Source organism: Pogona vitticeps, chromosome 7, assembly GCF_051106095.1.
Source record: "Pogona vitticeps strain Pit_001003342236 chromosome 7, PviZW2.1, whole genome shotgun sequence".
Lineage (NCBI taxonomy): Eukaryota > Metazoa > Chordata > Lepidosauria > Squamata > Agamidae > Pogona > Pogona vitticeps.
Window position 1 is genome coordinate 17,538,012 of NC_135789.1, and position 13,070 is coordinate 17,551,081.

The 13,070-nt window shown below is 48.2% G+C and overlaps 1 protein-coding gene across 1 annotated transcript in view; it reads right to left on the reverse strand.

The window, feature by feature from the left end:
* PTPRS (protein tyrosine phosphatase receptor type S) overlaps window positions 1-13,070 on the reverse strand; it is a 203,668-nt gene that overhangs the window by 10,163 nt on the left and 180,435 nt on the right. The window contains exons 30-34 of the mRNA XM_078378875.1: window positions 12,424-12,578; window positions 9,312-9,597; window positions 8,126-8,304; window positions 6,935-7,061; window positions 5,990-6,115 (exon numbers count right to left, since the gene is read on the reverse strand). Coding sequence (XP_078235001.1) covers window positions 5,990-6,115; window positions 6,935-7,061; window positions 8,126-8,304; window positions 9,312-9,597; window positions 12,424-12,578 — 873 coding nt within the window. The remainder of the gene's footprint in view (window positions 1-5,989; window positions 6,116-6,934; window positions 7,062-8,125; window positions 8,305-9,311; window positions 9,598-12,423; window positions 12,579-13,070) is intronic.

Genomic DNA, 13,070 nt, shown 5'->3' on the forward strand with positions numbered 1-13,070 from the left:
GAGCTGGCCAGGATTTCTGAGCGCTGGAAGTCCAAGAACCTCCAGGGAGCCAAGGTGTAGAGGGAGGATGAGTAGGACTCATGCCTGGGGGGAAAACCCCAAACTCAAGGAGACGACACTGGCTTTGAACATTCAACCCTTGGTTTCTATAGGTCAGGAGTCGAGGTCTCTGATTGTGGAGCCTGAGGTTGGGAGTTTGAATCCCCCACCCTCCTTGACAGGGGCTGGACTGGATGACCCCGAGGGGGGGTCCCTTCCAGCTATGTGGTTCTAAGAATATATTAGATTAGATTATCATATGGAGAACATGTAACCCCAAGACAAGAGATTACACCTTCTACTCTAACAGGCATAAATCATGGTCAAGGATTGATGCATGCTGGATGTCAATAAACATAATGAAAGAATTGGAACAAATAGATATACTACCTAATACATTCGCAGATCATAATCCAATTCTGGTACAAGTAGGTAGTAGACCAAGAGAATTTAATTGGAGGCTTAATACACTACATCTAAAAAATGAGGAATTTAAGAAAAAAGCAAAAGAAGAAATGGACTTCTTCTTTAAACAGAATATGAGACCAGATACATCAATGCTTATGGTATGGGAGGCAAGTAAGGCTTGCTTTAGAGGATTAGCCATAAGATTTGCAGCAAAACAAAAAAGAGAAAGACGGGAAAAATACGAGATCTTAGAAAACAGGCTAGCGTTAGAGGAGAAGCAGCTGAAACAAAATCCAACCAATAAAGAATTGATAGAGAAGATAAAATCTACACAACATCAGATTAATATACTGCTCACCAAAGAAACTGCAAAGAAGTTCAAATTTGCAAAGCAAAATTTTTTTGAGAATACAAATAAACTGGGAAGATGGCTAGCATATAAACTAAGGAAAGTGAAGACAATAATCCGAACCCTGAAAGATGAAAAGGAAATAGATAAATTTAAACAGGAAGAATTAAAGGAAATTGTTGAAGATTTTTATCGCAAGCTATACAAGAAAAAAGAAGTCGATAGAGGAACCCAGGAAGAATATATATTAAAGTACAGTGGTGCCTCGCATAGCAAGGTTAATTGGTTCCAAAAAAACCATCGCTATGGGAAAACATCGTTAAGTGAAACGTGTTTTCCCATAGAGATGCATTGAAAACCGGATAATCCGTTCCAATAGGAACGGATTATCCGGTTTTCTCCCCCACTATCGGGCGCAGCCCTTTGGGAGAAGCCTCAGGGGAGGGGGGGAAGACGGCATCGGCTCCTGCCTTCTCCCCCACCACCTGGCTTCTCCCAAAGGGCTGCCCCGACTGTGCTTGCAGCAGCGGAAGAGGTGCCCGGTGGAGGAGAAGGCAGGAGCCGATCTGAGCCGCGGTGCCTGGCGAGGAGTCCGGCCATGCCTCCCACCCTTCTCAAGCCGCAGGAGGTGGGGGTGGGGGTGGGAGGCATAGCCGGACTCCTTGGCAGGCACCGCGGCTCCGATTGGATCGGAGCCGCAGTGCCTGGCGAGGAGTCCGGCCATCCCTCCCACCCTTCTCAAGCCGCAGGAGGTGGGGGTGGGGGTGGGAGGCATAGCCGGACTCCTTGGCAGGCACCGTGGCTCAGATCGGATCGGAGCCGCGGTGCCTGGCGAGGAGTCCGGCCATGCCTCCCACCCTTCTCAAGCCGCAGGAGGTGGGGGTGGGTGGGAGGCATGGCCGGACTCCTTGGCAGGCACCGCGGCTCCGATCGGATCGGAGCCGCGGTGCCTGGCGAGGAGTCCGGCCATGCCTCCCACCCTTCTCAAGCCGCAGGAGGTGGGGGGTTGGGAGGCATGGCCGGACTCCTTGGCAGGCACCGCGGCTCGGATTGGATCCGAGCCGCGGTGGCTGCCAAAGAGTCTGGCCATGCCTCCCACCCTCCTCAGGCCGCGGGGGTCTGGCCATGGCTCCCACCCTCCTCAGGCCGCGGGGGGAGGGTGGTGGGATCCATCCGGATCCCCCCACCCTCTCCTCGCGGCTTCGATCCGACCCGCGGCAGGCTACCCCATGCATGGTCGGACTCCTGAGAGTCCAACCATGGCCGGGGAAGCCGGCTGCGGGGAAGGGGAATCCCAGCGGTGGCCTCGGAAGGACCCTTCGGAAGGGTCCTTCCGAGGCCACCGCAGGCATTTTCCCCCAGCTGAGCTGCGGGAGCACTCCTTCGGAGGCTCCCGCCGCTCAGCTGGGGGAAAATGGTGCCTATGGGGAAAACATCGCAAAGCGAGTTTTCCCCATAGGCAACATCGTTATACGATCGCTATGCAAATTCATCGTTAAACGGGGCACTCGTTGTACGAGGCACCACTGTATAACAAAATGAAACTGACTAAAGAACAAACTCAGTCCTTAAATGAGCCTATAACACATGCAGAAATTATGGAAGCCCTTAAAAAACAAAAAAATGGGAAAGCACCAGGCCCAGCAGAATATTACAAAGAACTGGAAAAAGTACTATTTTAGCCATTTAAAAAACTGCTAGAATATGTCGAAGAAGAGGGGAAAATACCAGCTACATGGACTGAAGCGACAATCTCTCTTATACATAAAGAAAACACGGAAGGTAAAGAAATACAAAATTATAGGCCGATTTCATTGTTGAATGTGGACTACAAAATATATGCGACTATCCTGGCAACTAGAATGAAAAGAATCTTAATCCACCTGATACACCAAGATCAGTCTGGGTTCCTTCCGAAAAGACAGATGAAGAATAATATAAGGATAATCTTAAATTCCTTGGAGTATTATGAAGCACACCCGGAGAAACAGATGGCCATGATATTCTTGGATGCAGAGAAAGCCTTCGATAATCTTGATTGGAACTTTTTGTTATGTACGTTGGAAACACTGCAAGTTGGAGAAAGATTTATGAAACTAATTAAAGCAATATATACTGAACAAAAGGCAAAAGTAAGAATAAATGGTGAGTTGTCAAAAGAAATTCAAATACAGAAAGGCACTAGACAGGGGTGTCCCCTGTCCCCACTTCTATTTATTTTGACTCTAGAAATATTAAATGACCAAATTAGAGATAAAAAGGAAGTGAAAGGATTAAAAGTAAAAGGGCAAGTCTATAAGCTCCAAGCTTTTGCGGATGATTTAGTCATCATATTGGAAGATCTGATGGCAATGTTAAAAAATTTTGGTGACATGGCAGGAATGAGAATAAATCAAAAGAAGACCAAAATACCCACTAAAAACATGAGAGAACAAGGGAGCTAATAGAGAAGACGAGCTTTCAAGAGGAAAAGAAAATTCGATATCTAGGGATACAAATTACAAAGAAGACAAGCACACTGTTGAAAGATAACTGCATGAAATTGATGAAGGAGATACAGAACAACTTGGAGAAATGGGATAAATTACAACTATCGATGCTGGGAAGAACTGCGACGATCAAAATGAACATTTTGCCAAAAATTTTATTTTTATTCCAATCGATTCCTATCATACTAAAACAGTCCTTTTTTAAAGAACTCAACAAGATAATTATGAGATTCATATGGCAAGGCAAAAAACCAAGAATTAAAATTAAGGCAATGCAAGATGTTAAACAGAGGGGTGGCTTTGGTCTCCCGGACTGGGTTCTGTATTATAGAGCTTGTATCCTAGATTGGATAAGAGAATGGATAACCCTAGAAAACACTAGACTACTTAACCGACTTGCAGTTAGGATGGCATGCTTATCTATGGTATAAAAAGGATAAAGAACAAAAGAATTTTAACTCACACATGATAAGAAGAGCCTTATTGGGAATGTGGAGAAAGATTATACAACAAATTTATTACAAAATACCTGCATGGGTGTCACCGATAGAGGCCTTTACAAAACCTGGACTTATGACAAAAGCAAATTTTTTAAGATGTCAAGATTTATTAAAAAAGGATGGTGAATTAAGGTCTAAGGAAGAACTAAAGTCACAGAATGTATATATAGATTGGTGGCCTAGAGCACAGTTAGAATCTAGATATGCAAAAGACAAAATAGAGGGTTTCTATTCAGAGCAAACGACTTTTGATAAGCTGCTGTTGGGCTCCAAAGAACAAATTGTTAGGAAAATGTATAACTATATGTTGGAATTTAAAATGCAGGATGAAATGGTTAAGGAATGTATGATAAAGTGGGCACAAAACATAGGGCATAATACTGATATTGATCAATGGCTGAAAATATGGCAAAGTAACATAAAATTTACAAAATCGGTTAACCTTAAAGAGAATATATATAAAATGTTTTATAGGTGGCACATGACCCCAGAAAAACTGTCAAAGATGTATACAGATGTATCAAATAAGTGTTGGAAATGTGAAACACAAGTGGGAAGTTATTATCATATGTGGTGGTCATGTGGAATAGCGAAAAAATACTGGAAAAGAGTACATGCTATGTTACAACAAATAATGCTCTGTAATGTGCCATTAACTCCAGAATTGTTTCTATTGAGTATGATACCTGATAGCATAGATAAGTCAAAGCAACATACAGTGGTGCCTCGCATAGCGAGGTTAATCCGTTCCGGATTAACCTTCGCTATGCGAAAACATCCCTAAACGGGAATAAAAAAAGCCATAGAAACGCATTGAACTTCGTTCAATGCGTTCCTATGGCTTTAAAACTCACCGTTAAGCGATGTTTTTCCATAGCGCCGCCATTTTCGTGCCCTCAGTAAGCGAGGGCAGGGCGCGAAAATGCGGCGCGGACCTTCCGGCGGCCATTTTGGAACCGCCAATCAGCTGTTCTCCCCGCTTCGTTCTGCGAAAATCGCTAAGCGAATTGCTTAGCGATCATCGCAAAGCGAAAAAAACGCTATAGGGGCCATCGCTGAGCGAACGCTCCAGCGATGGCCCGGACCCCCTCGCTATGCGAATTCATCGCATAGCGAAGCACTCGCTAAGCGAGGCAACACTGTATAGTTATGTACATTGTTACGGCAGCTAGAATTCTATATGCTAAAAATTGGAAAAGTCCGACGATACCGAAACAAGAAGACCTTATTGAAAAAATACGGGAAATAGCAGAAATGGACATTTTATCAGAAGTCATGAAGGAATATCCCCTACAAAAGGCAACAGAAAGATGGGACCTATTCAACAAATAGACCAAATTAACAGGCATCGTGTAAATAGCATATATTCAAATGAGAACTTAATCTAAAAGGCAGAAAAGAGAAAACAGAATCACTTAAAATTTTGATATGGCAATAAGTACAGAATGGTTGTTAGCATGTTATGGTCTCTCCTCTTCCCCATAAATTCCTAAGTCCCCTTTTCCTTTTTGTCACCCCTTATGTTAAAAAATAAAATTAAAAAAAAAAAGATTATCATATTATTATAATTAGGTGGACCAAAAAGAAGGCGAGGCAGAAGAGCCGTCCGCAGGAAATGAAGAGTGAATGAACAATCCGGTTCTCGTCACCTTGTCAAGGATTCTTAAGTCTGTTTGGGAAGTCCCCATAAAGCGGGGCAGCCCGCTCCACTGGTTTCCCCTTTTCCCATTCCTGCACTGCCCCTGCCCCAAGGAATTATGGGAAATTAAAATGGCAGGTCCATTCAAATCCCTGGCACTCATCACTGCCGCTGAGCCGTTCATTAGAGGGTCAAAGTGGGAGATCCGGCTTCCAACTGCAACCGGGTTCGCTTCAAAACGACTTCAGGGCAGCCACAAACTCTCCACCCATCCAAACCCGCAGGGGTCATATGGGCAGCCGGAGGGAAGCGGCTGACGTTCATCCCGTTGGTCCCGTAAGAGAAATTCGGACAGAAATGTTAACATTCCCGTACGAAAGGAACACGTTTGCAAAAGGTTTCCTGAAAAGCCAGGAGGCCACCCCGCGAGCCGAGTCAGGTCACGCTACGGACCTAGAGAGAGCGTCGTTTGCTCGCTGGCCCGTTTGAGGAGGACCGTTCGCTGAACCTCCCTGCCTGATCCCGGAGGCTCGGCAAGAGACAAGGCATCCCGGCGTGGACTCACCCGGGCGTCGGTGACCTTGAATTCGCGCAGGATGTACTGAGGCATGTTGTATTCCGCCATGGGATCCACAACGAAATACTGGTACCGGGCGGATCGTTCCGCTGGCCAATACTGGTGGCACTTTTCCTGGCGGTCAAAGGGAGAAGAAGCCACGTTGAACACAAACCCTTGTGGACGGCGTGGATCAAGCAAGGGCTCATCCCTCCCATCTTGTTCCTCCCCTGGGAGCCGTGTCCTGTCCTGATTCCCACGCCCCCCCCGGGTCGTTCTTGAGCGCTAAACTGAGCTTTCTTAGAGGAAAACGTCTCAATTTCCTTCTGTGCACCTGATCAGACACCACGCCGTTTGTCCCGGGTGCCAGCCCTCTTCCCTTGCTATCTTTCAGAAGAGCTTTCTGATTTTTTTCCAAAGTTGCTTTTTTAAATTAAAAGGAAAACAAATTCAATGGGGTTTTCTCTCCTCGACGGACAGTTTGGAAGTATGTCCAAAGACGGACAGAGAGCTGGGTGGAAAACACCCTTGATGCACTCATTAACTCATTTTAACGGGCAGGAGAGCCAACTCCATGGTGCCGGGGGAGTGCGCATGTGGGACACTTAACCGATGCGCCCTGAACACCGCTGGCTGGTTGAGCATTTAAGCTTTTAATCTTATTCCTTCTCTCACTCCTCCTTCCACCTATTTTATTAATGCTTTTCCCTCTTTAATTGTAGCCCATTAACTAGTCAACGTTTGCATGCCTGCCCACATGCAAGGCGCAAGAGGTGGCACCCGACCAGGGATGCAAGCGGTGACAGGTTCCTCATCTGCTGCTTATGGTGTTTCCCACCACACTTTGGTGGGTGTAACCATGCCGAAAGGACTTGTTGTGTGTGTGTATGTGTGTTTGTGCGCACGCGTGCGACCATGGGGTCAGGGAGCGTTTGCTTGTCCTGCAAAGCTTACCCGGCCCATCTCACGCAGCTTGGTCAACATCACCACAATGGTCGAATTGTTCTCCCAGAGCATCCGCCAAAAATCTTCTGTGGTCTCCGCCAGTGGTCCCTGGGTGGCGATGTAGGCCTTTTGCTGCCTGACCAAAGAAGAGCAGAAACGGCTTTTTAAAACCCAAAAACGAGCCCGATTCATGAGGGAAAAGAGTGCCGCCTCACCCACGGCTCAGGGATTGTGTAGGACAAGATCAAGTGGGGAAAAACTGCCCGGGTGGGGGGGCCAAGCCCATCCTGGCCAGCCTTCAGCAACAAAGCTCCTGCGAAAATCAGCAAAAATGATCCCCCCGCCCCCGTTTGCTATGGGTCACTCACGCCGCTGGTGAGATACAGCCTGCGCTTACTTCAAAAGCGCCCTCACAGAGATCCCTCTGGACTGGCTTCCTTTTGGCGTCTCCTTCCACCCTTTTAGGGTCTTTTCCTTTTAAAGTGATTGTAAAAACAAAAGCCAAACCCCAAGTGGGGCAATTTTAAAGCGTGGCTTTGAAGGCCGGCGCTTTTCAATCGGATGCCGTTCAAGAGTTTTGCCGCTCCCTTCGGAATATGAAGAAGGTGGACTCGAGGGCTCTTGCTTTCTTCTTCCCTCCTGCTCCTCTTTTTCATGTCCAGGCAACCACTTCCTGCCCCAGTGCAAGCTGGGAGCTTTCTTTCTGAACAGGAAGTTAGGCCGAGCTAGGCCCTAAAAAAAACCCTTCTGGCTTAGGTCTTTCTCCTAGGCGAGTCACATTTTGGTGTCTCTCTCATTATAGGGAACTGGAGAATTATGGGATTTGTTGTCAAAACAAATCCAAAAAAGATCTCAGTCCGACCAGCAGATGTAACTAACAGGATTCTGGCTGGTAATTTAAAAATATCCACAACTACGTTTTCATCACTGATGGGGAAAATGCACAGAAAACAGAACATTTTTCTTTAAAAATGTGTTACAATCAGCCAAGTGCACACCAAAACAGGCCCAGATTTCTCAAGTGATCTCCCGCAAGAGACCCGGTACCAAACCAAGACAGGAGGAAAACAAGAGAGGATTCTGAGAAAAGTGACAGAATTAAGACACAGAGAGATGGTTACACGCTTAGTTGCCACGGGCACCCAAATGGAGCTACGCATTGTGGTGGGAGACCTCCTTGGTGGGAGCCCCCGGCCATACCTGTATCCGTCAATAAAGCTGGCGTTGATGTAGTCTGAACCCTCCACGCCTCGGATGGGCTGAAGGCACACGCGCGTGCTCTCGTACGGCATGATGTTGACGAGGCGGTTCTTGAACTTGTTGCAGGGGAGGTTGGCACTGATGAACCGGGAGGTGTGGGCTTTGGAGTTGGCAAGCCTCTGGAGAAGAGGGGCAAGAAGGTTAGGGTCAGGGGTTACGGAGGTACTTCTTCCATGATCGCTCTCAAAGCAATGACAAAGGTCTGAAGGGCAGCCCTGGATCAGGCCCACTTGGTTCACTCAACCTGGGGTCTTCAGGCGTTCTCGGACACCAACTCCCAGAAACTTTCATTAGGGTTCCGGGGAGTTGTAGTCCAAAAATCTCTGGGGGAAACCCAAGGTTGAGAACTGCTGGTCTACTCATGAGGGGTGATGGTTCTCCATGACTTGCAACCTGAGCCTTTCCATTCATTCCTCGTGATGCCAGGGCTTCTTCAACATCTTCTTCTAGCCTGCAACCCTTCTAGAGTTCAGCCAGCTAGTTTCTTATGGCGAAGGACCAAGCACAGAAGGGAAATCGCAGAAGCACCCGTGGCCCTTTTCTAAGGTGAGGGGACACAGCTCTGATCCAGCCAGCTCTGCCTGCCTCAGTGGCTTCCCCTCCACACACTGTCATGGGCAATGAGACACTGGCGGTAAGGTTCTAGTCCTCATGATTCTCTCCCTGGAGATCCTAGAATTTCAACCAGAAATTCGATCCACTAGAGCAAGGGTTCCTAACCTGCGGTCCTCAGATGTTCTCGGACCGCGACCCCCAGAAATCCTAGGAGTTGAAGGTTTCTGGGATTTGAAGTCCAAGAACATCTGGGAATTCAAGGTTGGGAACCAGTGAACTGCAGTGTCTCCTGTAGAGATTTAAGTCGGCTGGATTGGAAGTCCTGGTGATTTGCTGGCCAGCTGGACTCCTCCCATCCTGGCCTACCTGACAGGACCACTGAGAGTATAAATCAGGGAGAAACCCCTGGATAGCTCAGGGGTTGAGGGTCTCTGGCTGCAGAGCCACAGGTGGGGAGTTCAAATCCCCCAGGGTGCCTTTCGGACAGGGGCTGGACTGGATGATCTCAAGGGTCCCTTCCGGCTCTGCCATTCTAAGGACAAGGACCTCCAGAGGGTCTCGGGCAGCCCACCTTGAATTCCAGCTCCATGCCCGTGACGTGTTCGCCCACTTCGATCTGTGCCAACTTCTGGATGTAGGTGTACAGATTCCGGGCGGGCACTTCCGTGTTGCCGCAGGCAACGGCCTCCAGCAAGGAGTCGTGGATGAAGCTGTACTGGTCTTCCGTCTGCACCATGTAGTTCCTCTGTGACCGCATGAGGGTGACGTGGCCGTAAATGTCCACCGTCTTCTCGTGCTTTATCCTCTCCAGCATGGCATCGATCACGATGAAGCAGCCGGTCCGGCCGACCCCCGCGCTGCAAAAGAGAGAGAGAGAGAGAGAGTGAGAGAGAAAGATCGAGGTTATAAGAACAACAACTACAACTACCAAGAACTACAAGAAGAAAGAGAGGAAGAAGAAGAGGAGGAAGAGGAAGAAGAGGAGGAAAAGGAAGAAGAAGAGGAGAAGGAGGAGGAAGAAATCAGATTTTTGAGGTGTTCCAGCCATAGATCTGACGCATTGCAGGACACTTCCATTGACAACATATAATTTTATTTATTTAAAATATTTTTACCCCACGTTTCTCCTTAAAAAAAAGACCCAAGGCAGCCTACATCAATTAAAAGACAACACTGAAAGGTTTGAAAAGTATACAAATATGAAAAAACACCAAAAAACAAAAACAAAACAGATGCCACCCTGAAACATGGTCAACAAAATCAAGTCCAAAAACGCATTCAAAGCAGAAAGGCACAACCATCCCTCTAAAAACCCCAACCCGTGAGGCCAGTCCTTATAGGGAAGGGTTGGCCAAAGAGGAAGGTCTTTGTCTGCTTGAGGAAGGACAGCCAAGAGGGGGCCAGGATGGTCTCCAGTGGCAGGGAGTTCCAGAGTCTGAAGGAACTGCAATTGAGAAGGCCCTTTTTGATGTCTGCATCAGATATACCGGTAAAGGTGGCGGGACTGAGAGAAAGCCCTCCCCTTATGATCTCGACCCCTTAGCTGGCTCATAAAGGGGGATACGCGGCCCTTGAGACAGCTGGGACCCAGGGCTTTATAGGTCAGAACCCGCACTCTGAGTTGTGCCCAAAAACGGATCGGCAGCCCATGGAGTTGCTGCCACGGGGGAGTTGTGAGATCCCTGTGATCAGCCCCAGTTAACAACCTGGTTAATAACCACAGTAGACGCACTGGCTCTCTGTGGGTTAACCTTCTGGACAAAGCCGCATTGGCTGAGCCAAAGTGGATTGAAAAGGTAGGCACAGGGTGTTTTAAAAGTCCCTTTCATGTTTGGGTTCGATGGCCAAGAGGGGAGGCCTGAAGGTAGGGAGAAATCCTCCCCGCACTGCTCTGCGAAGGCATCAGGGTGACACCTCACCGTCTGCGCGCCGCGTGGATGGTGGTGAAAGGAAAGGAAGACAGAGCGTGTGATGAATTCTGCCAAATTCCCCCCTCGATGTAAAAGGGGAGCCTGCCCCTCCAGCTCCAACAGCGTGGGGCAGCTTTTGTTCCTTTTCTCGCCGAGATCTGCCCTTTGATCTTGGTTAATTAGACTCTGCAACCCCTGATGCCGGCAGGAGTGCATGCGTGTCACGGCGGGGTGGGTGAAGGAGAAGAGAGCCAGGCCGAGACACACCCGAAGCCCACTTGCCGTTAAAAACAATAACACCACACTGCAGTTATAGTTGCCATTTGCAAGGTGACCGAATGACCGCTGAATTTCCGGCGGAAGGTAAGCTTTCAAACGGCCTTCTGTTTTTAAAAAAACAACATGAAAATGGAGACTCTGCTGCACCATTGTGGCTTTTTCTTTCCCTTTTTAAGTCCGGCGCGAGCTGTACTTCCCTCCGTTGGTCTCTTGGGGAACGAAAAGGACTGGACATGAACGGCTTGCCGGGTGGAAAATCGAATTCCAGCACGACGCCTGCTCTATAGAGAGGTGGAGGCCGGCGTCAGCGGCTCGACTCCATCACCGGTTGTGCCGGTTTCCCAATCAACTTTTGGAGAGCGGAGCCGTCTGTGGTCCCAACGCTGTGACCGCTCGCTCGTGCTCCCGCGTTGACACGAACCGATCTCTGCTCCCGTCTGTAATCTTCTACTGAAGATAACGTGGATTTCGGGTGCATCGCCAAGCCATGGAGCCGTTTTTAGTGAACGATGGGGTTTTATAACCATGGATGTGAAAAATGTTCCCTGTTCAAGGTTTAAGAAACCCGGTTCCCGCTTTCCGTCAATCTTCCACGCTCTCAGACGATCCTCTGCTTGTGGAGCCATAGGTCAGGCGTTCTGAGATGATGCTACGGGGTTTCCATCTCCCCAAAATCCTTCTGGAGTCCTTGGGTTTCCTCTGTATCGTTCTGAAGAAGCTTTGCTTTGCACTGATTCTGGTGGGCAAGTGACTGGCATTTTTCATCTGAGCATCGGAAAGAAAGGGGGGGGGGGAGATGGCTGCTAACCAGCCTCGGGACGGATTACACATAATTTGCCTCCAGATCCTATGGGCGCGAGAAAGCAATTCTTTCGGAGAGTGCATAAAAAGGCTGCGAGACCCCGCCCTCCACCCTTCTACAGAAACCAGAAGATGACATGGCTGTCTTTGAATAAATGTAGATGGTTGTACATGAAAAAAAAGAAAAAAAGAAAAGAAAATAGCCTCTGAAAATAAGCCCTAATGAGTTATTTTGGAGCAAAAATTAATATAAGACCCTATCGTATTTCCGGGGAAACATGGTAGCGCCTTGAAGAGGCTCAAAGCTGCTCTTGGTTTTCCTATGAAGCGGACCGTCTTTTCTGAAGGCTGAAGTCTCCCGTGTCACCCAGCCGAATTTGGGGATAAGATGGGCCCGATACACGATGGATCTTGTTATAGATTCACCATCATCCCTAGGCTACCTTTCTCCCAATGAGAGGAGGATTCAAGGCAGTCCACCATGTTAAAAGAAGTCAAATTAAAAACACAATCAAAGTGTGCATTGGACATCTGAGGTTCTTACTGTTGTATTTCAAAAAAGAAAAAGCGCTTTTTATCTCCCCCCCCTTCTTTTCATCCATCATGGAAGTGGCCTCTTTCCACGCACTTTCTCTGTTCACGATATACTCCTTGAGGAAGAAGAGGTCCCGGGGTGTGCCAAAATGGCCTTACCTGCAGTGCACAACGATGGGGCCAGCGTCGGGCGGGTTGCAGGTCTTCACTCTCCTGAGGAAGGCCAGGAAGGGGGTCGGGTATTCGGGGACGCCGTGATCTGGCCAGGCCGTGAACTGGAACTGGCGGACTTCGCGTTTCTCACTGGAACCGTTCTGACCGGAGGGAGGGAAGAGACCAAGTCACAGAAGGAGGCAGGAGCCTGAATGGGGCAGAAGCGGGGAGGGCCGAGGCGGGGGGGGGAACCCGCAAACTCCAGCACTCCAGGATAAATGCGGCGAGTGAGCCAAGACGTGTGGAAAAGCGAGAAAGACATCTGGGTTTCAACGGGGCTGGGTTCAGGGTCATTTAAAAACAAACAACCAATCAAACAAAAACAAATGGTGTACCATCAATCCACAGAAATGGGTCCCTCTCCCAATTAGAAACGGAGGAATTTTAAGGCTCCCCAAACATGGTATGGACGGGCAATCAAGAGCCATTAACTCGAAAAAAGACCAGTTCCCAGTAGAGATGAAAAAGTTGGCCTGTTTGACCTTTCCCTGGGTACGTGACCACGGGAATGGCACTAGAATTCGTTTCCAAGACGAACAGGTCTTTTGTCAGGTTAGCGGCTCTTGATGAGCAAAATCCCCCTTCTCCATTTC